The sequence below is a fragment of the Thermobia domestica genome, chromosome 6, assembly GCF_964235325.1.
Source record: "Thermobia domestica chromosome 6, izTheDome1.hap1.1, whole genome shotgun sequence".
NCBI lineage: Eukaryota > Metazoa > Arthropoda > Insecta > Zygentoma > Lepismatidae > Thermobia > Thermobia domestica.
In genome coordinates this window covers 152,738,201-152,761,987 of record NC_137459.1, presented here as the reverse complement: position 1 = coordinate 152,761,987, position 23,787 = coordinate 152,738,201, and the positions used below count along the sequence as shown (strand labels likewise).

Here is a 23,787-nt window from a genome sequence, read left to right as displayed (position 1 = left end):
AATTTAAACAATTTAATGATTAAGACAAATTATACATCGTAAAATGCAACCCGGCCTACTATGCAGCATGATGCGTTTCTATGTCCTGCGCATTACTGCAAAGAAATAATGCCTCCACGTAAATTGTGTAATTCTTCTTTAGAATTAACAAATTGTATATGAAAACTCGGAAAATGAAAATCTGGGACACATTCCGGGGAAAGGGGGTGGACTTCCTAAACACGCTGAACTTTGTGGTGGACAAACACCGTGCTCGTAGGTTTTCTCGGGGTTCTCCCGTTTCCTCCTACTTTCTTCATTCTACCATTTCACTCATTTCTCATTATCACCGTCTCCTTTAGCCTAACCGGCATAACCGTGGAACGTTAAACTCAAAGATTTCATTTATTTTTTCCTACACATGCTGTCTCTTTCCGCCAAGATATAGACCGTTGAAAAAGTTACAAACGTCAAAAATGATTTAAAACTAATAAGTACACACAAATAATTTTTGGAAATAACTAACTAACTAACTAACTCTATGGCCTATGGAACCCGGAGGTTCAATGCCGCGTTCGCAAAACCTCTCCACTGACTTCTATCCTTAGCTAACTGCATCCAGTTTCTATTTTGTATTCCAATCTCTGCGAGATCCATTTTAATATTGTCCTCCCATCTGTGCCTAGGTCTTCCTAATGGTCGTTTTCCGATCGGTCTTCCAGTCAAGACTTTGAAAGTGTTTCTACTTTCTTCCATCCTAGCTACATGACCTGCCCACCTAAGCCTCTTAGACTTGACGACCCTAACAATGTTGGGTAAACCGTATAAATTATGTATTTTCTCGTTATGAATTTTTCGCCATTCCCCATTCCCGTTCCTCTTGGGTCCGAATATTCGTCTCAGGATTTTGTTCTCAAATACTTTCAGAGTAAGTGACCATGTTCTTCCCTCAGAGTAAGTGACCATGTTTCGCAGCCATACAAAACAACAGGCATGATTATCGTTTTGTATATTTTAAGCTTCAAATTCCTCGACAGAATTCGCGACAACAAGAGATTTTCAACCGAATAGTAACACGAATTCCCTGCTTTTAGTTGACATTTAATTTTTTCGTGAATATGATTTTCCTCTGTTAATATTGATCCTAGATATTTGAAAGTATCCGCTTTATCAAAAGTATTATTTAATATTTTAACGCATCCATAATTTGCTGTATTCCGGTCCCGACGCACTTCCATGTATTTAGTTTTATCTGCATTTACTTCTAAACCCATGTCCCTGCAAGCGTTTAATAAGATCTCTGCATTTCTTTCTATTGTTCTCCTATCATCACCTATTAAATTTACATCATCAGCATATGCCATAACCTGGTGAATACCGTTCAACTGTAGGCCCTGGTTGCTATCTTTGATTTTCCTTATAGCGTATTCCAGAACGAAGTTAAATAATAATGGCGATAATGCATCTCCTTGTTTCAGGCCATTTTCGACGTGAAAGCTCGTGGACAAAACTTTTCCTACCCGGACTTTACTTTGGGATTCATTTAAACATATCTTAATTAATCTAATTAGCTTTCTCGGTATTCCAAGTTCTGTAAGAACGTTGTATAATGTTTCTCTCCTAACCGAGTCGTACGCCTTTCTAAAATCAATAAATAGTTGATGTACCGGGGTATTGTATTCTCACTTTTTTTTCGAGTATTTGGCGAATGGTAAATATTTGGTCGATAGTTGATCGATTCTGTAATTTTTGGAAATATTGAATGAAAATAAAAATTCCAGGTTGTTCCACGTATCTTAAATAGGGTTGCAATACACAGCCACTGCCTCGACAACACAGGAACAAAGACTAATATCTGTAACTCAGACCTCCTCCTTTTGCTTGTTAATTCTTACCTCATGAAAAAAAAAAAAATGTGTTCACTAAGGTGCAGTCTCGACCATATTGCCAAAGTCAAAAGGTGACAAAAAATTTAAGAACACTGAGACATACTAAAAACCGAAACGTAGGAAAACTGACCTAAAATCGAAAAAAAAAAAAAACGGTCTAAAAGCTGAAAGTTGGCAAAATATGCAGTAAGTGCACTTCACGATTATTATTGTTGTTTCAGAATGAAGTGTAATATTGTGTATTTGATGGACATTGTGTCCGCGATACTAGAAAAAAAAAAATGTCATTTCATCTACTTCCGCCCCTACTCACAATCCAAAAATTAAGAGGAAATCTCTCGGAAAAATAAGTTATATAGTTGTGTGTGTCTCTAGTGCCACCTCAGGAGTCGGGTAACTGCACCCCAATATTGTCCTAGACGCTACGTTTTCAATATTACAGAAAACTACTTTTCGAAGTTCCTGCTCTTACTCTGTTCTAGGTTTATTGTTTGCACGTTGCTATTTTCAGTGCAAACTTTCAAGTGATAAACAAACAAAGTTCATGATCAGGGTTTACGTTTTTTTTGCGCAGATGTAAAAACTACTTTCAAAAGAATAATTCGAAAGCAGGACACCGTTAACAGCAGAACCCAAAATAGGCCTAGCTTCAAACTTGCTAGTTGCATCAACTGAAGCGAAGTCTAAACTTTCAGAATCTGTATTAGTGGAAAAGGACACGTATAACATGTAGCAAATATTTCTAATTGTTTTACCGGCGCGCGGTGGGACCTCAGCAGAGCGCTCACTTATGGCAACTGGGGTCCCTGTTCAATTCCGGCTTACGCCAAGTGAGTTTTGTGATGAAAAACACCGCATGAGCAAGTTTCCTCGGGATTCTCTTGTTTCCTCTCACTTTCATCATTCCACCATTATCATTCATATCATCCCAGTCTCCCACAGCGCGTAAAGGTGAGACGTTTATAGTTTTGCATCGCTGCAGACTGCGGAATGAACAAAGCTCGGGAAAGTAAAACCAACTGCAAGTGTGGAATTGAGTGAGTCCTTGCGTAGAAAACAGTCAGACCCGACGACCTCAAAAGCGCATGCACATCAAAAGCAAAACATTTTTTGTTACATTGTACAATCGTCGTTCATTTCATCACGGCTTCTCTGGCTTAAAACTTGCCGACCATAGGAAATTTAAAACATAAAACATTATGCATTTTTTTAAAAAATAATCATGTGCACAAATCTTATACTGATTTGCTATTTATAGAGGTAAGGTTACTTTAACGAAGTCAATATGACAAATATAAAATTGCAAAATCGAGCGAGAGCCTATACATACTTGGAAGAAGCGTTTTCCTTTGTTACAAACAGTAGCCAGCGCTAAATAAAATAACATAACAAATCTATCTATTAAAATGCTACAATAGCAATTAAAAGCGACTGAGCTCCAACCTAGAACTATAGCTTTCAAACCTTTGATCTATGGTTATTTGCGATTTTACGTTCATAACAAAGACAAATATCTCTCAGGCGTTTTTCATGGCCAAATTATAATGAAAAACGAAGGATAACCATTTCTCCAGTCTAAGTTGAATCTTTATTGTTCGGAGTGTTCTGCCGAATGATCTGCCGATCACTGATATTATAATTGATTGTATGTGTAATGTATTAGGTTATTTTAAAATATATAAAACGATAATCATGCCTGTTGTTCTGTATGGTTGCGAAACATGGTCGCTTACTCGAAAGGAAGAACATACATTGAAAGTGAGAACAAGATCCTGAGACAAATATTCGGACCCAAGAGAAATGGGAATAGGGTATGGCGGAAACTTCATAACGAGGAACTACATAATTTATACGGTTTACCCAACATTGTTAGGGTCATCAAATCTAGGAGACTCAGGTGGGCAGGTCATGTAGCCAGGATGGAAGAAAGAAGGAACGCTTTCAAAATCTTAACTGGAAGACCAGCCGGAAAACGACCATTAGGAAGACCTTGGCGCAGATGGGAGGACAATCTTAAAATGGATCTCGCAGAAATGGGAATACAAAGTAGAAACTGCATTCAATTGACTACGGATAGACGTCAGTGGAGAGTTTCTGTAAACGCGGCATTGAACCTCCGGGTTCCATAGGCCATAGAGTGAGTTAGTTTATGTATTTGCTTATTACATACTGCATGCAAGAAGAAAGAAAACACTGATCATACATGAATTTAAAACTCAAACCGGAAGTAAGCTCAAATCTTGCAAACGGTGCGAGATATGGAAAAAGTAATCGTAAAAATCTCCCCTTTACGATATATCTTGCCGATTTTTATGAAGACGTCTTTCACTTGTGCATAGCGAATAGAAGAAAAAGTGCGCTTTCTCTGCCTTTTAACCATTAGAAGCGGTGGACCCTCGCAATAATGGCGCTGCGATCGGGGTGGCTTCAAATCGTAACAAGTGTCTAAAGGGAATAAGACCTAGCGTTGTGAAAGTTTCGCTCGTATAATCTGTAAAATATGCCTACGTGTTTTGTTCCTGGTTGCCGGTCAGGTTATCGTGGCGATAGCGAACCTAAACACTTCTTTACATCTCCCAGGGTCGAAGCATTATTTGATAAGTGGGTCAGTGCAATCCCACGGAAAGACAGGAAACTAGCCAGTAACAGTAGGATCTGTGACTTACATTTCGCGGGAGAACTTATAATTAAAGCAGATTCTTTCGTAATAAAAGGAGAAAAAGTTGAATTCCCGAGGGAAAAGTGGAAATTAATACCTGGCGCAGTCCCACATATATTTCCCGATCTTCCCAAATATTTAACCACCCCTATCAAATGTCGGAAGCCCCCTACAGAAAGGCAACTAAAAACGTAGTAAAGAAGGCCAAATTAAGGGAATCAGACCTAGTTGGTTCTTTGATAAGTTCTAGTTCCCCTCAAAATTCACCTGTTTCCTCTGTTGAAAACTTTAATGCTTCAGATGCTCGTAAGACAATTCTCTCTCTCAAAAGAGAAATTAAAAATCTTAACAGAAAATTAACTACAGCAAAGCGTAATTTATCCTCCGCTAGAGAAAGGATTAATTCTTTAGAGAGGGGTCTTAGCAAAGTCAAAGCGAAAGGAACAACTGAAAAATATTTAAGCAAAAAGCAAAAGTTAATAATAGACGCAATGTTAAAAAAAGTCAGGTTAAAAGTTCCAGAGGGATGAGGTACAGCAATGAATTCATACTGGAAAGTTTGCTATTAAAAATCAAATCTCCAAAAGGGTACAAACATTGTTTAAAACACGAATTACTGCCACTTCCATCGTCGAGTCATTTAAGAAAGCTTTGCAAAGGACTCAAATGCACATATGGAATTAACCCACATGCTCTTAGAGCAATAACAGGATATTTGGAAGATGAAAGCGGCAAAAATAAACGGCTAGGAGTGTTAATATTTGATGAAGTGAAGCTGAGAGAAGAAATTCAGTTCAACTCGTGCTCTCTTAAAGTTGACGGTTTCGTTGATTTGGGGGATAACACCCCAGATTTTCAAAAGAAAATTCTTGCAAATCACGCATTGGTATTTATGTTTGTCCCACTTATGCACGACTGGATTCAACCAGTTGCTGTATATGATAGCAAAAATGCGACACCTGGGGATATTCTGGCAAAAATTTTAATTCAAGTAATATTGCAGTTGGAACAATCTGGTGCCAGAGTAATAGGTTTCACTTCTGATGGGAGTCAGTCAAATAAAAAAGCATGGAAATCATTAGGAATCAGTGGGAAGAAAGGAAAAACACAGTGTCACATTTTGAACCCCGCTGATAATAAAAGAAAATTGTGGGTAATTTCAGATGCTGTACATATATTGAAATGTATAAGGAATTATTTTCATGATAAAGTTCAAGTTTGTTATAAAGACACTCTCATAAATTTTTCGCATTACAGACTCCTTTATGCAATAGAAACATCTGATGAATCTGCAGGACTTAGAACTTCTCCAAAACTTACCTCTGCTCACATAGACCCTAAACCATTTGAAAGAATGAATGCAAAGCTCGCATTTCAACTTTTGAGCAACAGCGTTGCTGATAGTTTAAAATTTCTTCGCGAACTTGGATCGCAGGGCTTCGAAGATTCTGAAAATACTGAAATGTTCACAAGATATTTAAATGACCTTGCAGATGCTCTTAATTCTCGTATTCCTTCGAAAGCTTTATACGAAAATTCAAATATGCATTCCACGCTAAAAACCTTTTTATCTGTCCTTAATTCCACCGTGAACACTTTTGCCTCTGAAAGAACGACTGAATCTTTGCGAGTACAGAGCATTTTAGAAATGTCTGAGTGGCTATGGAGTAGAGGGTATAAGTATGTTTTAACCGGAAAGCTCAGTCAAGATCCATTAGAGCGTCATTTTGGAATATTGACATCCTTAAGCTGCGATGACCATCCATCCACAATAGATTTTCTGCAATTACACTTGCTGCAGTGTATGTATGTTCCTACTAAGCAAGCATTAACATCAAAAGGAAATTCTGAGTCAAAAAGTGAAGCCCCTCTTACGTCTTTCGTCAATCAAATGCGTCTTTTAGCCAATGAAATAGAACAAATAAACAAATCTACTAAATCTGCAGTTGAAGCTTCCATTAAAGAAAAAATTGTTTTCGGACAACACGCCACACAATTCCTTGACTGGGAAAGTGGAGTAATAGAAGGTGAAGGAAACGGTACTGTTAAATCGTGCTTGGTCTATCACTTAGTTGGCTATATTATTAAACACTCTTCAAAATTCATCTCGTGCGTACTTTGCAACAGATCCCTCCGCAGTGAAACTCCACCAACAAAACTTGATTCATCTTTTACTAGGATAAAAGATAGAGGATCTTACAACAACCCACTTTTAACTTATCCCTCAGAAAGTATCTATCGTATTTTCCTACAATTAGAAAGTAAAATTCAGAAGAAGTTGCGTGTTGCCGATGGTCTTTGGGGTGACATTTTTTACGAGTGTCTTGATAACATAGACAATATATTTGTAGAAAATACTACAGGATTGGGATGTTGTCTTGACCACAGTGTGGACATATTGCCTAAATTGTTGTTCCATTATATGAAGTGTAGAGTCTTCTTTCGCACAAAGGAAATTCGGAAAGAACTAAAAAGTCGAAGCTTTGTGAAGTCTAATCGAAAACTTTCTAAGGTGGCTGGAAACTAATTGTGATAAGTGACTTTTATTATCGTTATTAATTATTAGATTTAAGTTGGTTTGTCTTTATAATTGTTTGTCATTCCCAGTGGCGTATTTACGATTTTGTTTCGGGAGGCTTTGCTAACTTTATTATTGGAAATGTGAAAATTCTGCAAGATATATCATTTACTTTAATATAGCAATTAACATTTCAGGGGGGGGGGCTTGAGCCCGGAACCCCCCTTAAATACACCACTGATCATTCCACATAGTACCTTGTTAATTTAAAATTATATGTAATATGCAAGTAGATTATTGAAGCTTTCTGTTACTTGATGAGTAGATTAAAAAAGAAGTTACTTCCTTCTACTACATATGGGTTCGACAGCTACATTGAGGCCACAGCGCCGCTAGTGCCATCTTAGCGACGTCCCACTGAACTACGAGGAGTGATCACACTTTTTCTTCTATTCGCTATGACTTGTGTCTGCAAAGGGACATGTACAGATGTGAGAAATAACAAGGAGATTCATGCTCATATGTGAATGATGCGCTGTGTAGAGAGCGCAGGTTTAGCTAGTATGTAATCTAAAAATAAATATAGTTTTTAGCGTGCTTTATATTTTATATTTTACGCTTTTTTCACGTGTCACGTAAAAATTTTTCGTTTAATTACCCAAACCTTGTCACGATCCATCAATTCTGAGAAAACATTTTCCTGAAGAGTATTTTTAAAAATTTGGGCGCTCTTGTGAAAACTCCATGGTCAGGTACCTGCTGTACGAAATGCACCCCGAAAAACTCTACATGTCCTTGACTTTACTATATATTTACCAAGTTTACTGACGTACGTGTAACAGGTATGAAGATATAGGGGGTTGGGAACAAAAAATGTCAACTTTTGTGAAAATGTGACTTTTCGAAAAGAGGATAAAGTGAGCATGTCTTGATATCCATGTTAAACCTATAACCTTATAAGAGTTGCATATTGCGTAACCAGTACATGTAAATATATGTCAAATACGGCGTTGCAAAAATTTTAAAAGGCCGACTAATCACCCCCTTTAAAATTCCAGGAATATCATTACGATTTAAACAATGCTGTATCTTAAAATGAATTTATTGAACCTTTTAGCAAAGCTGAATATGTAAATCTGCAAAGTACATCATACAAAAGAAGGCACTTTCACAAGCAACTGCACATGTAGAAAACTCATAGGGTAAAAATGCACTATTTTCCCACCATGTTTTAAGGAATTTTACATTTAAAAATATGCATGAATAAACTCAAACTGACACTCGAAATAAAAATTTGAGCACACACCTAAATAGTAATCCGAACGTAAACGTTTCACGGCAAGTTTGTCATCTTCAATCAGTATCTCTTCAAAATTTTATCATTTTTTGATGTCAAATTCGAGAACCAATGATAAGAAAACAGCACAGTTTATAATACCAGAAAAATTAAAAGCAACGTTCAAACAATGACTAACAATTATTGCTGCAGAGTAGATATTGTTTCCGAGTCTGGAAAGGCAATGATAATTTGTTGAAGTTTAAGAGTCCACTTTCACCACTGAGGTTCTAAGAGCCTAGACGCAGTCTAAGACGCAATCGCTGTAATCTGTTCAAATTTTTTAATGTTCTCCCACCGGAAACTGAATTCGGAAATGTAAGAAGACAGCAGTACAGGTTACTAATAAGGAAATGTTAACAACAATACTTTAATAACTCCGTACATTGTTTCTACAGTAAAAGAGATTGACCAAAAATTGCATTCATGCAACGCAAATTTTTAAGGGATACGCAATGAAGGTGATGAAATCTTACCGGTGAAACGTTTGAGATTGGATTGGTATTTGGATGCTACGTGATTAAACAAATGTTGTTATGACTAACATCCTGTTACTTCTTTAAGTAAAGATAACACTGAAAAGTCATCTATTTCATACTTCGAGAATTTATCACTCCTGTGTGTATTCTGTACCTCGGGACTTACTTTTTCCAACACACCATCATAGTATTAACAGAGATTATTGAACATCATTGACAATCTACTAAATACATTTATAAGCATTTAGAATGCAAAATAACAGAAATATTGTTGCCTATATCCTCTATATGCAGAAATGCCTATTTCGGTTAGAAGGCTACTGAAAACATTAAGATTCAGTGCGAGAGAGAGACAGATATGGAATGTGATGATATTCTCAAAACACACAATGTTTACCATGATTTTATCACCTTTTTCACAAAGCAAATTGAAAATCTTCATGTTCGTTTCCTTTATAAACTGTATAATCTTACTTTGATCAAGGCTTATGATCTGTAGCTGAAATACAGGAGAAATTACTTGTACATACAAAGAAATGAATATAACTGTATTTTTATTATAAAGAATTTCACTGTAATAAAAAAAAGCCTATTTAGAATACTTATATTCTAAAATTCTTATAAGTATATAAAAGAATATTTATATTCTTACATTCAATATATTATAAAATTTTATTAAGTTTCCAATTGTTTTCCTTTAAAATTTACTAATAGCACCAAGGAATTCTTATATAAAGCTCTTAAATCTCTATATCAAAGTTACACATACCACACACTTTAAAAGTAAATAATAATAAAATTACCGGAACTACACTTTAAATTAAATCATAATACAAAACCAATCAGTTACAATGAACACGAGTACAAAATGTAACACAACCTAATAATATAATTTCTGGAATACTTTATAGGAACTAATATCAATGTAAGACCTCTCATAAGTTATAATACATAATTAATACTCTAAAGCAGTGGTTGCCGATTTATACCAAATGTGGCCAGGACAAAGTAATAATTACTAATACTTGGGAGTCTTTTCTATTTTCCTTTCCCGTCCCTAAATCAACAGTTCGCTGAACGAACGGAAGACATACATTCTCTGACTCATAATTGTGGCTAAATTTCCACTTATTTCTTTCTCGTGGTTCGGAACGCCAAAATGGTTCTATTCTGCTTTTTGTTTCATGTATCTATGCCAATTAGGGCCTGAAATACGAATATTTGAAAGTAGCACTGTACTGCAAATTTCTAAAAAGTGGTTTCGTACCAATGCCCTCATCTTATGGAATGGGCTTGCTAACCAAAAGATTAAAGAAAGAAAGAAAAAATTACCGTTAAAAGTAGAGTCTCAATTTAGATATACTGTGATGACCAGTTACACTCTTTCTTACACATGGAGTTAAAACACAAGACATCAAAACTTGGTATGGAGCAAACAATTAGATTCTACGGAAGAATCATCAGTCTTAATTGTTTGTGCAAGTTGAAACAGAAAATAAATAAATGCCGCCTGATTTTAAAAGCTAAACAAAGAGTTTCATGCCATTACACAATCTGTTAGTATTAGTTTCAACTCGCCAATGCACGTTCCAAGCCCTTAAAAAAAATGTCATACAATTTCAAAGTTGATTTGAACCTACTGGTCTTCCTATCCTTTAGTATTACAAATGTATTGTTCAATTTTCGTAGGTGACAAAGCAGATGTCTTTCCAAAACAGCAAAGTACATCTATATCAGATCTCAAGACTCTTGGAAATCCGAAGAAATGTCTACAAAAATAAAAGTAAAATATTTATCCAAAATGGTTTAAGATTCATTATTAATATTTTGCTTGCCAACTTTACGCAAGTCTTTTTATAAATTTTCTATTTGCAACTTAAGCAATATCTTTGGTATTTGACTGTTCCATACCATAATGTATCTACTACATACTACAATATACATCGATTTATATATACGTTTGGAGGATTTTAAAATGTAATATTTCCAATCGAATTGGAAACTAATATATAATAAAACAGCAATATACTGATAAAACTGCATATATAATTTATGCAGACCATAGTAACAATCTTATCATCATACGAATGTTGACTAAAAATAATTAGTGAAAAAGAAACCCAAATACACACACACACACACACACACACACACACACAAACAAATGAAGGTTATCATAACTTTACAATACTATAAATGAAACTTCGGACACAACAGATCGAACTGTGTGTTCTACATATTGCGATCAATTTGTTTTCAACATTTCGACTCAAAATCTTACATCCTGATCACAAAGTAAAGATACAATACCAATATATCACATTGCTCTACATACGACTATATATGTATATTTTTTTTAAAAAAAATAAGCTTTTTATAATGTATATAAAACTTTAAACTACGGTTCTCAAAATTCAAAACTATTTTAAGGAAAAATAGTTATAAAAATTTAATTTCTTCTCTCTGTATATTCACATATAAACCATATTATTCTAGGAACTTACGAAGCACACAAAACTAAACTTTCTTCGTTTCCCATTTGTGCATCAGTGGCTTCGACGTTTGTTAATTTGATATCACTTGAAACATTCTTTGGCACAAATAATTGAGCAAGATTTTTCAACAGTTTTGAAACTGAAACCTATTCCTGTTGGACCAATTCTGCCTTCGTTGTCTACCAGCTCGACGTACGCCACCGTTACCAGTGTAAGGCTGCCTTTCACCCCGTTTCAATTGGCCAAACAGTTCAGCGGTTGCATACAAGTTGGGAGAAATCTCAACGCGAAGCTCGGGGAATTGTAATGCTACTCGATTCAGTCGTTCCATCAGGTTGTTTACTGTTCTGTTATTCGGAGCAGAGTACTGAATGGAAGTCGTACTACGATCAAGCTCAATAACTAATACTGGCCTCTTGTAGAGCTTTATCATTTTTTTAATTTCCTGATACAAAGCCTGGAAGTTAAAGTCCCCAAGCATGTCGTTCAAAAGTATCCTTTCAACACATACTTCTGGCGTTAAGATGTAATTACCCACTTGCAGTACTTTGAGTATTATATCATTCCCATGAAAATGTAACAGATTTGGAAGTTGATTATGGAGTTCTCTCACATCAACGATCACTTTTGGTTTGATGGGAACATCAGCGAGCAAATCTAAATGAACAAAGCGCAAAGGAGGTCTTAACAAATTTAATCTTTGCATCATCTCAAGATAATCGAAAGCTTCTTCCTCTATACGAGAGGCGGTATCAAGCGTATGTTCCTCTGCTGATTCATCATACCCTAGTAAAAACGCCATCATCCTCGTTCCTGAATACAAGCCGGAATACAACTGCACTTGCCTTAGAGCTGACAGATCTTTGTCATAAAATATCACATATCTTGGCTGGAAATTCCTCAGTACATGTAGTAAACTGCACGGTTCCTCCGCCATTGGCAGAAACATCGTATATGGAGGTCTCTCTATTACAATAGGCTCATTAGTTCCCATCTCAGCTGCATCTGCATCGAAAGTTCCATTGAAAACCTGCAACAGTACAGTGCGTGCGCCATGTAATATAACATCACGAAGTTGCCGACAAACTCTCCTATTATCTGCAAGGACCAGGACTCTTTCATTACCTCTGTGCTGTGCAAGTCGCTCCACCACGTCCATTATTTTCAGTAAAAGATGCCACTTTGGAGTAACTTCCAGTTTCGGTTCCGAATTGGGGCTGCGATTACTGCCTAATACTCTTTTCTCAGCCAGAGAAATAAAGTGAGCTATAGCTTCATATGCCCATTTGGAATTCATTACTACTGGGTCACATCTATTTAGCTCTTTCAAAAAACGGAGAAATGTTACACAATCGTAATGCATGAGTGACGCCAAAATCTTGCTCATCAGTTTCAACTCTGAAAATAATTGCTTTGTATCCAGAGACAGTTCATGCAGTATAGGATTCAATTTTAAGTCCATTGTTTTTAGAAATGACTTGTGTACAGCGTTTCTAAGTGTCAGATCATCTGTGATATGAGGAATGTTTTTCTTTTTCAGCTCCTGAATAATGAAACTAATCTGCCTCTCCACAGCACATTCAATCTTTTTCATTACGGGTGTCAAATGACGCTGCGCAAACAACTGGAAAACTGGACACCTTGCTAAATGATCCTGCACAGCTGCATGGTCAAACCGAAAAAGGTACAATTTAGTTACGTACAAATTGTCCAGAATACGATCAACTCTTGAGCTACCTTCTGTCAACAAGTGCGGGGACGATGTAAAGGCTTTTAAAAAGCCATGACGGATTTTGTCTCGGTACAAACGAACAGCAAAAGCAGTTGCCGTTAACAGAGCTACGCGATGAGCTTTATACACCAACATTCCCAATACCTTAAGAACCGGAATACGATTTTCCACAAGATCTGATATCAAAACAAGATCCGATATGAATATTACATTGCCATTCCTATAAATCTTCCATCTTTCGTCACTGGGCAGCTCATTTGTTAATATCTGCGGCAGTGGATTTACCCTTTCTAATTCTAATTGTTTTATAATATTTTCCCTTTCTCCTTTGGTGACTCCTAGTACAAAAACTATTTCTGGTAAGTTACAGTGGTGCTTTACCAATTCAAGAAACGTGTCGTAACATAAACCTCTCCCAGTTACTAATAGACCATCACCTTCCATGAAACTATTTAACAGTACTTCATTATATGTTGCCATTGTGAGCCAACCAGACAGCACTACAATCTTGAAATATTCTCTTCAAACAAAATAGTCAATTTCGACTAGCGTCCTCAAGTTCAATAACATCACCTGCAAAGAAAATTCCATAGAAGTAAATTAATTTTTTGAAAATGGAAGAAATACATCACACAAAATAAACCCTGGAATAAATAATGTCCCCTTTGTACACTATTCTGCAATGTAAAATTGAATAGTGAACCACGTAATACAGGAAATGCACAAGAGGGTTTTGTATTACACAGGCTTTTTACTTCTTCCCAAAATGATTCTGAAGCCCTATTCGTAGTCCTCAAGCATCTTCACGGAACAATTATGTGACTATTTGAAAGAATGAGAGAGTTTGTAAGTTCTGAGTGAGCAGGGCACACACTTGCGCTCTGGATTTGTCGTTCTACCCTCAATGCTTAGTTCCTTGTTTACGCTCGGGATGGCTACAACTCCGCAAAAGGTGTTCTCGAGTCCACAAAAACATGGTACAGTGTGTTTTACAAAGATGATTCAACATTCCGCCCCCTTCCAAGAACATTCGATGGTTTAAAGACTGGATGTCTGTATACGGAAGTAAGTCCTGATCGATCACGAGGTTCCAAATCATTATAATTGCCTTGATGTACGTGATGTAAGTGGTGGCTACATAAAACAATTGTAGGACAGAAACAGACTTGTCTCTCAGTAGAATATGTGAGACTCGGTTGAAGTAGTTCTTAAAATACAAAATCGTTAGGTTTAACGCCCCACAATTATACCATTTAGGCTAAGAGATTATGGAAGAATCGATGGAATGAGAATGTGCGAGGAAATGGGAGTACACGAGAAAAACCGCGATGTTGTCCACCACAAACTTACTAGGACAGGAACTGAACCTAGAACGCCATGCACCACAGTTAAGTGCTCTACCAGTGACCGACCGTGCCCCTCCTTAAAATATAGCTTCATGAAATCAGTTCATTTTCTTTCTGGCGAACCTAGTATGGCGCCATAAAGAAGGATGGCGGGCTTACATAATCACCTAGCTAAAACAAATTCTCCCATCTTCCAAATGTGTGTGATAGTGAGATGTATGCGCTTTTTTTCAACTCTACACAAGTTGTAACGTGCTACTCGAACTTAATCATGTCTAAAACTAGCAGAAGACAAAGTTAATGTCTTACTAGTAGTAGTGTCTAATAACCAAACATAGAATTATCCTTGCATATACCGCCCAAATATTTCTGCAAATAACATTTCAAACCTATATAGTATTAAGAGGCAAACAGAGAGAGCGAGAGAAGTTATAGCACACACCAAATTCCAACACGATTTTTTTTTTTTACTCCTAGAACCTTATAATTTTGTATAGAGAATTTTTTCTCCTTTTCTTTCTTTGCTAATGTAACCTGTTTACTGTTATCAAACCACAGGGCAAAAATAAAAATTCGCATAAAGAAGAAATGCCATATACATCATTTACAACAAAGTTCCAGATAGTGTAAGACAACATTTAGGTGTACCGCCTGCTAAATACGATATATGCTATCTTGATTTTGTGTGTGTGTTCTTTTACTTTCCATAATAGATCTTGACTTTCTTTTTACTTTAAAATTTCTCTTTTTACATGCTTTATCGGTGTGTTAATCCCATTTTGACCCTTGATGAGAAAGATGTAATTCACACTCTACGTTATACTCTAGGCTCTATCATCGTTTCGTGCTGAAAAAGGACACTGAATTAGAAATCACTTAAAAAAAAAAAAAAAAAAAAAAGTCTATTACAAAAGATCACAGCTCAAACTCAAAATTTCCTGTCAAAAGAATGTTAATAATGTTAAAATAATTATATTATTTTCCTCCTAAAATTCCTTCTATTTAAAAAGCCTTCGAATAACAGATTTTCTTAACAAGGACAATAATTTGTTACATTCCTGTTTCACAGTTTTAATGAAAAATGGATATTCTAATGATAAAAAGTAGGACTGCAATGAGTATAATAACGATGAAATTTTGTATACCGATACCACAATCCCTACAATCCGAAGTAACGAAGTAGGAAATAATAATAATACCGAACTACTCACGATCAGGTATTCAACTTTTAAATTAGTAAATTACATAGTACAAGACATTGATTTTACACGCTGTTAAGGTAGCTCATCAGTTCGCTCACATTTTTCTTTCTTTCTTTTTAAACACTGCAGGGACTAAATATCACTTCTACTAATATCTACCACAAAATCACGCAATTTTCTTATTGCAAGAATTGAGAAGAAATATTAATATTTTGTTACATGCAAACTAAATGCATTGAACTCCAAGTATTAGAAGCGAATGTGGGATAACGTGATTTTAAAAATCCACAAGTTAAGATCTTGGAAAATTCAGGTCTAATTTCGCACATGAATTTATCGGCACATTTTGACATACCCAGTGGATTTTCCTGAGTACTAAAAAATAGATTTTTAGTAAGATTCAACATTTTATTGGTCGTGAAACACCTAGTTTAATAGGAGTGCTTACCAAAATTTTCTATTACTACCCTATTGAAGTAGATATAACATTATTTCTTGAAGGAATACAGTACGGTAACGTACGGATATTTTTCCTTTTTGGTAAGGAAATACTACAGGATATCAACACACTACATATCGTAAAATCTTATTAAATTTTAGTACTTACTCATCTGTACAGTTCTCACAACTACCATCCCAACAATATTTTGTACGTCTAAGTTTACCATTTCTTTCAGCATCGAGTGTATGAAATGTGAACTTACGGCTTAACGTGCAATTCGAAGCAGATGACCAATCATCGGTAAATGAATCCAGATCTCCTGTACCCAAGATGTAATGCTAACCCTATAACCGTCAAGGAGCTCAGTAATATTCTTTTGTATAATATCGAAATAAATTAGCTGAAGTGCCAGTTCTTCGCACGAAAAAAAAAAAAAAAAAAAAAGTTTATGGATTTATTATTTGCTACATCCTAACCGATGTGAAACGAAAAACACTCAGGTTCAAAACTCCATTTGAAACGGCTCAAACGTTTCCTCGATTTGATTTTATGAACTCACAATGGGAATGTAAGACAGTTCAGAAACTAAGTTTTGAATGGGTACAAAATTTAGAAATGGATTTAGAATTTCTTGTGTACCAAGAAGTATATGTAAGTATACATATAATCTGACTTATTCTTTCTCTGCTACTTCTAGAACAAAAATTTTTTTGAAGCCCTGTCTCCTTAAATCTTTAACGATTGCTATCTCAAAAAGATAAAACTAACTTCATTTACTTCAAGAGTTTAGACTCTGTTAAAAATGAAAACATAATTAAAATATTTTGTTGGTTTGCAGGAGAGAAAATGGATACCACAAGAATGCGTGTGTGTTGTGTCAATGTACACTTCTCCAAAATATAATTGTGCGAGTACTGGCAACAACGCACTCGATGGGGAAAGACTCGGATTAGTGAAGCATTTCCAATACATCTTATTCTGGAGCGGGTTTTGGTTGGATGCCACTTCGTGATGGACAAACACAGCCAATGGGTTTTCTCGGGGTTCTTCCATTTCTTCCCACTTTCCTCATGCCACTAAAGAATAACAAAAAAGAGAAAGAAATGTCGCACACGGGAATCCACGAAGCCAATCAGCGTTTCGTAGATACACGTTGTACAGTCCGCAGAAAAAAAAATCCTGCAACATGAACATGTAAGTTTATTGTGAAACGACAGTCTTTTGCTCCAAAATAAGTATACAGGGGAGGAAGCCGAGGTTTCTTCTGGCGTGATTCGTGCCACTTAGACGTTATGTTGATTCCCTGCGCTGTTAGGCGTAGTTTCACAATAAACATACCTGCTCATGTTGCTTTTTTTTTTTCTGCAGACTGTGCCATTGGTACTCGCTTATATTTCGATTTCTAGAAAGTAGTAGTAAACAATTTTGTAGAGCTAGAAAGCGATCGATAAGTTATAACACAGAATAGGAATAAAATCCTCTATTACACTCCGGATTGAAATCCCTAAGCCATACGTCCTGTCTGAAGATCCATTTACTTTCCCTCAAAACACGCCAGGCAAACACTAGAATAGTACCTCAAGGTTCAGGGGTCAGAGATAAACAACTATATAGGCCTATATATATATCGGTTTCCTCCAAAACAGGTTTCAGTTTTTCCAAAACTGTTCTATTTCTGACCAGGATAGTGCTTCGCTGTTCTCCAGAACGTTTTGTGTGTTTTTCCGAAACAGTTTTCAGCGAAATCAGTTTCGGTAAAAACCAAACCGGTTTCTGAAGAAAACCGAAATATCGGGTTTTCGGTTTCTCTAGAAATCTGTTTCCGGTTTTTATAACGGTATATAGATTTGACGGTTAAAGGGCCTTTGTAACATACGATAATTGTACTATATGTCACGTTCTGCACCACGTACGCAAGTAGTAGTAGTAGTTGTTGTTGTTGTTGTTGTTCATCATCATCATCATCATCATTATTATTATCATCATCATCATATCATCATCATCGCCGCTGTCCTCCACCACCTACACAGCCATCCAACGTTCTTGTTTTTATTTTAAACATAGTACAAGTTTACTTTCTTATTGAAGCAAGCGTTAGTGAAGCTTCTATTATTCAACTCGACTGGCATTTGTCTGTCCGTCCATATGTTCTACAAAGACTCTCGTAGAACTTAACCAATTTTCATTAAACTTGATATGTGCTTTTCCTCCACTTGTAGAATTAACTCTATTGTTTGGAGTTGCAATCAATCAAATATAAGGAGGATCAAATCAACTCCATGCTGCAAGTTTACACATGTACATGAATTTTCCAATATAAACCACGTAAAAATTTCTCGATTATGATAAAACTTAGTGTACATTTTCATTATGACGATGTGAATATCCCGAACTTGGGGTTAAAATTTGCCAAAGAATGAAACAGTATTGTTATAATTTTATATTTCTATATTTAATAATCAAATATTGTTGCAATCCTCTTCACTTTACATTGTAATAAACTATTCCAAATTTCACTTAATTTTAAAGTGAGAGAGGGTATTCAGTGAGTATTAAGGTATATATCTACTGTGAAGGAAAAAAAAATCATACAGTAATTATCAATTAGTAAGAGAAATAAAACTCAGGTTAATCAAATCCTCTGAATTAAGTAATATATAATCGTTGGTAACTCAGATACTACAGATCTGTGCCAAAATCAAACTACTACTTCATGAAAGAGGTCTGGCACTGGAATATCAAACTTTGTCTACTTTATGTGTTATCTCGTAATTTTATTTCTACTGTTTCTCTTAATTTTTTACATCGATGACTGGATCTACATATAACTGACGCATTTTCAAACAAAACTTTGTTTTTGTTGTGGTGCATGTTGCACTAATGCTGACTTCCCTGGCTAATTTAATCTTTTATATATATATATATATATATATATTTATTTATTTATTTATTTATTTCAGGAGAGCTTGGTCTAGTGGCTAGCACGCTTGACTTAAGTTCGTGTAGTCCCGGGTTCGATTCTCGGTAGGGATACAGTTGAACGAACAAAGTGATTCCGATTCAACTATAATCAGTAGGTCCAAGTCTCCTTTAGCCTAGTAGGCATAAACGTGGAACGTTAAACTAAATCAAACCAAAAATATTTGAGGAGCATATAGCATTAAATTAACCAAGTAAGTCAGCATTAGGGCAATATGTACTATATAAAAAAACAAAATTTTATTGGAAACTTGGTCAAGGTATATGTAGATCCACTCACAGATATAAAATATTATTAAAAGAAGCAATGCAAATGCACGATAACACGTTGAATAAAGGTGGTTCAAAATTGAGTGAAATTTGTAATATTTTATTAACATGTAAAGTGAAGAGAATTGCAACAATATTTGATTATTAAATATAGAAATATAAAATTATAAGAATACTCTCACAATAATTAAAATACATAATATTTATACAAAAATTCCCCAAATTAGTACAACTCTGAACATAAATGCAGTCAGTGCTTTGGAAAGTCAGTTTAATTAAGTAGACACGGATCGGATATCAAATGTCTTATTTATTGAATTACAATAATCTCAGTGAAAATTATGTGGAATATAGAGTGGAGTGGATTTTAGTTTAGCGTCCTTTCCAGCAGCGAGGCTATATGAGACGTAGACTACTGATTAACGTGGAATTCGAACCACATGAGCTCCCGCCGGGAATCGAACCCGGGGTCTCTCACGCCAAAAGGCGCGTACATGTGGAATATAGAAAGGATAAAACATGTTCATGTATGTTTTAATTCATACCTTCTTGAGTCATTCATCCACTGTAAATTGATTTCTGATGCATATATAGTAAACTTTTGCGTAGTGCTACATTTGTTTATTTGAACGATGTAACTTTGTGTTCATAATAATAGTACTAGTAGTAAAACATGAAACCCATAATTTTGGAAATATAAACGTTCATACAGAGCTGTTACGGGGAAGAATTGTATAATTTTATCAGGCCCCCGTCAGAGAGATCCTGTAAAATGTGCACTTTTTCATTTTTCCGAATTTTCCCAAAACCGTAAAAAGCACCGAGCTGAAACTTGCTGCATAGGCCCACCTACATCAGAGGACTCAATCCAGAGGAACAAAGCTTCATGAACATTTCCCTTTTTAAAATCTCATCTGTTCAAGTCGGATTTTTTTTTTTTTTTTTTTTTTTTCTTGGCCGCTTCAAATTCACCCTTTGTAATTCTTGAATGACAATGGCTAAGACAATCTTGTAGCTCACAGTATGCTGAACATTTTGGTTTTCATTCGGTTAATTAGCATCTCAGAAACTCCACACTCAGTAACCCGTTTCGACACCAGTAAAATATCTGTACAGAAAATACTGCATTTTGAACATTTGTCGAGCTACATTACTGGACCACCTGACATGGATTTACCCAATTGCAAAGACAATAGTAAAGAAACTCTGTGAATAATTAACTAATGTTGTCTTTGTCTATTATCATGAGCAAAATGCTCGTTCATGGTCTTAATTTTGTAAAAACTGATATTATGTTCTAACAGAATACCAGAACCTCTCAATAAAATATTTTCCGAACGAATAACATGATGTAAGTGAAATTTTATACAAACCCATACGAAAATGAAAAATCTATACAGGTACTGTACAGGCACTGGAAACATGTCTAGTGCATGTGTTACATTTTTCCAGGCCCTGTTTTATGCATGTTGCAAATTACGTACCTGTTTCATGAAAGAAAACAGGCGTTTCTTGATCTGTAAGTGCATGTATTGAGATCTATTTTGAGGTAAACGGACATACGCTGTACAGTGAGCTCGGTAACATCAATGTACAGTGCATGTGCAGACACTGGTTTTGCCTTCAACATGTTAAAAAAGTAACAAGCAATGTAGAAGCGCTCAAAAATGCGTTGAACAGTGAATGTTTAATAGTTTAAATACAAGCATTTTACATGTTGCATGTACAGTGAATGTTCCTGTGAAAAATTCATGCAATTCGACAGAAAAGTACACCTGTACTGACGTCTGTTCTGCACTGACCATACATTGTCTGTACATAGCCCTTCCTAACAGCAATGTACATCTGCATGTCTAACACCTAACAGGGAATAATTGAACAGGTGTTGTACAAACTACTTCTAGACTCCAGAAACATTCCCCTTACAGAGGCTGCTTTTAACGTTAACATGTTAGGAATGAACAAGCACTGCACATGGGTTCAAAACATGCGTTGTACAGTATAGGTTTGATAGCCTGTACCCAGACATGGTACATATTGGATATCAATGAATGATTCTGTGAAGAAACCATGCAATTCGACAGAAAAGTACACTTGTATTGACGTCTGTTGAGCATTGGCCATACACTGCCTGTACATAGCCCTTCCTAACAGCAATGTACAGGCGATGAACAGCTGCATGTTTAACACCTGACAAGGAATAGTTGAACAAATGGTGTAGGAATGACTTCCAGGCTCCAGAAACATTCCCTTTACAGAGACTGTTTTTAATGTTAACATGTTTGAATGAACAGGCATTCCACATGCGTTCAAAACATGCTTTGCATATTATGTGTTTGATAGCCTGTACACAGACATGTTACATACACAATGAATGTTTTTTTAAAAAGAATACATGCGAATCGACCACGAAGTATACCTTGAATGGCGTCTGTTCTGCATTGATCGTACATTGGCTGTACACTGCTATTGTTAACAGCAATGTACATGCGATGTACACTCATGTCCACAATTATTGTCGCATGTCTATAAATATGTTGTTGTAGGAATATAATTTGATAATGAATTCGCCCATGTTAGTATGTGTATAATTAGTAAAGACACGTATGAGGTAAATTTCATGTCAAAAGAGCAGTAAATAAGAACAACAAAACTAAAATAAAACTTTCTTGTCCATTTAGCAACATTTTGTTTTACTCATTCTAATTTTTGTATTTATAATTCTTTTCCCATGAAATTTGCCACAAATATACATTTTCCGATTATACACATAGTATTAAAAGTACCCTGAAAAATCATTATCAAATTATATTCTTACAAGAAGACAGTTATAGACATGCGACAATCATTTTGGACATGGGTGTACATCTGCATGTTTAACATCTGACAAAGAATAGTTGAGTACGTATTGTACAAGCGGCTTGCAGACCCCAAAAACACGCCCTTTACAGAGGCTGTTTTTAATATTAACATGTAAGAAATGAACAGCACTGCACATGTGTTCAAAATATGCATTGTACAGTATGTGTTTGATAGCCTGTACACAGACACATTACATGTTGCATGTACAATGAATGTATATTTGGAGAATACATGCAATTCGACAGAAAAGGTATAGCTGGATTGATGTTTGTTCTGCATTGATCGTACATTGGTAGCACACAGCTCGTGCTAACAGCAATGTACAGGCGATGTACAGCTGCATGTTTAACACCAAATAAGAAATGCCTGAACATGTGTTGTATAAACCCTTTCCAGACTTCCGAAACATTCCCGTTACATTGGATGTTCTTAACGTTAACGTGTTTGAAATAAACAAGCACTGTACAGTCACTCAAACCTTGGGTTGTACACTATGTGTTTAGTAGCCTGTACACAGGCATGTTGCAAGTACAGCGAATGTTCCTGTGAAGAATACATGCAATTCGACCGAAAAGTACATCTGGATTGATGTCTGTTTTGCATTGATTATACATTGGCTGTACAAAGTTACTGCTAACAACAATGTACAGGTGATGTACAGCTACACGGTTAACACCTAACACGGAATAGTTAAACGTGTTGTACAAGCGATTTCCAGACTACCGAAAGATTCCTTGCAGAGAAGCAGACTTTAATGTTAACATTGAACGTACCAGCTTCGCTTCGTCAGACCAACAATTGATGAAATACCGCGCCTCCTCCTTCCCCCATGCCGATGAAGCTAAACTTGGATTTGAATGGCTTCTGGATTAGTACTAATCATCTCAGCGATCCCAACAACTACGTACTCGATACTTATCTTGGTAAATTTGAATATTTTATTACCCTTCCCTTAATGTCGATGGGGGCTAAACTTGGATTGAACGATTTCGTAATTGTCATTGGTAAACTCAGCGACCCTGAAAACTATAGATTCAATACAAATATTGACCGTTTTGGGTTATTTCACATATAACGCATTATCAATTCCCCATATAGAATATAGAAAATACCCCCTCCCCTCCCTAAAAGAGTGAATTTTCCGAAACACTAGGGGAATATCTGTTTATTTTTAATTACGAGCTATATACCTAATTTCAGCTTAATAAGTTGAATAGCTCGTAAGATACTAATCCTTCGTTAAGAAAGAAAAAGAAAAAAAAAAAAACAATCACCACTGCTCCCCCTTAGGGCACGTATTATAATCAAAGTGAATATTATAAATCCCCTGTATAACCCAGATTGGGCCTAACTGTGTGCCAAAAATTATTTCATTCGGCCTTATCGTTTGGCCGTAATGAGATGTCAAATATCGTAGCTTTTAATTTTACTAGCCTTCGGCTAGCTGGAGGCTTCGCACACAGACAATGGCGTAGACAGGATTTCATTTCGAGGAGAGCCGGGGGTCTTCTCCCGGAAAAAAAATTGACTGAAAACGCGATTTTAGGCTTTATTTTAAAAACTTTTAAAAATTTCGGGGTGTTTAGATCCCTGGATCCT

The 23,787-nt window shown here is 35.9% G+C and overlaps 1 protein-coding gene across 1 annotated transcript in view; it reads right to left on the bottom strand.

Annotated features, from left to right (window-relative positions):
* Window positions 1–8,131: 8,131 nt before the first annotated feature.
* LOC145688273 (DNA repair endonuclease XPF-like) overlaps window positions 8,132–23,787 on the bottom strand; it is a 57,341-nt gene continuing 41,685 nt past the window's right edge. The window contains exon 4 of the mRNA XM_081762269.1: window positions 8,132–13,660. Coding sequence (XP_081618395.1) covers window positions 11,480–13,567 — 2,088 coding nt within the window. The 5' untranslated portion in view covers window positions 13,568–13,660 and the 3' untranslated portion in view covers window positions 8,132–11,479. The remainder of the gene's footprint in view (window positions 13,661–23,787) is intronic.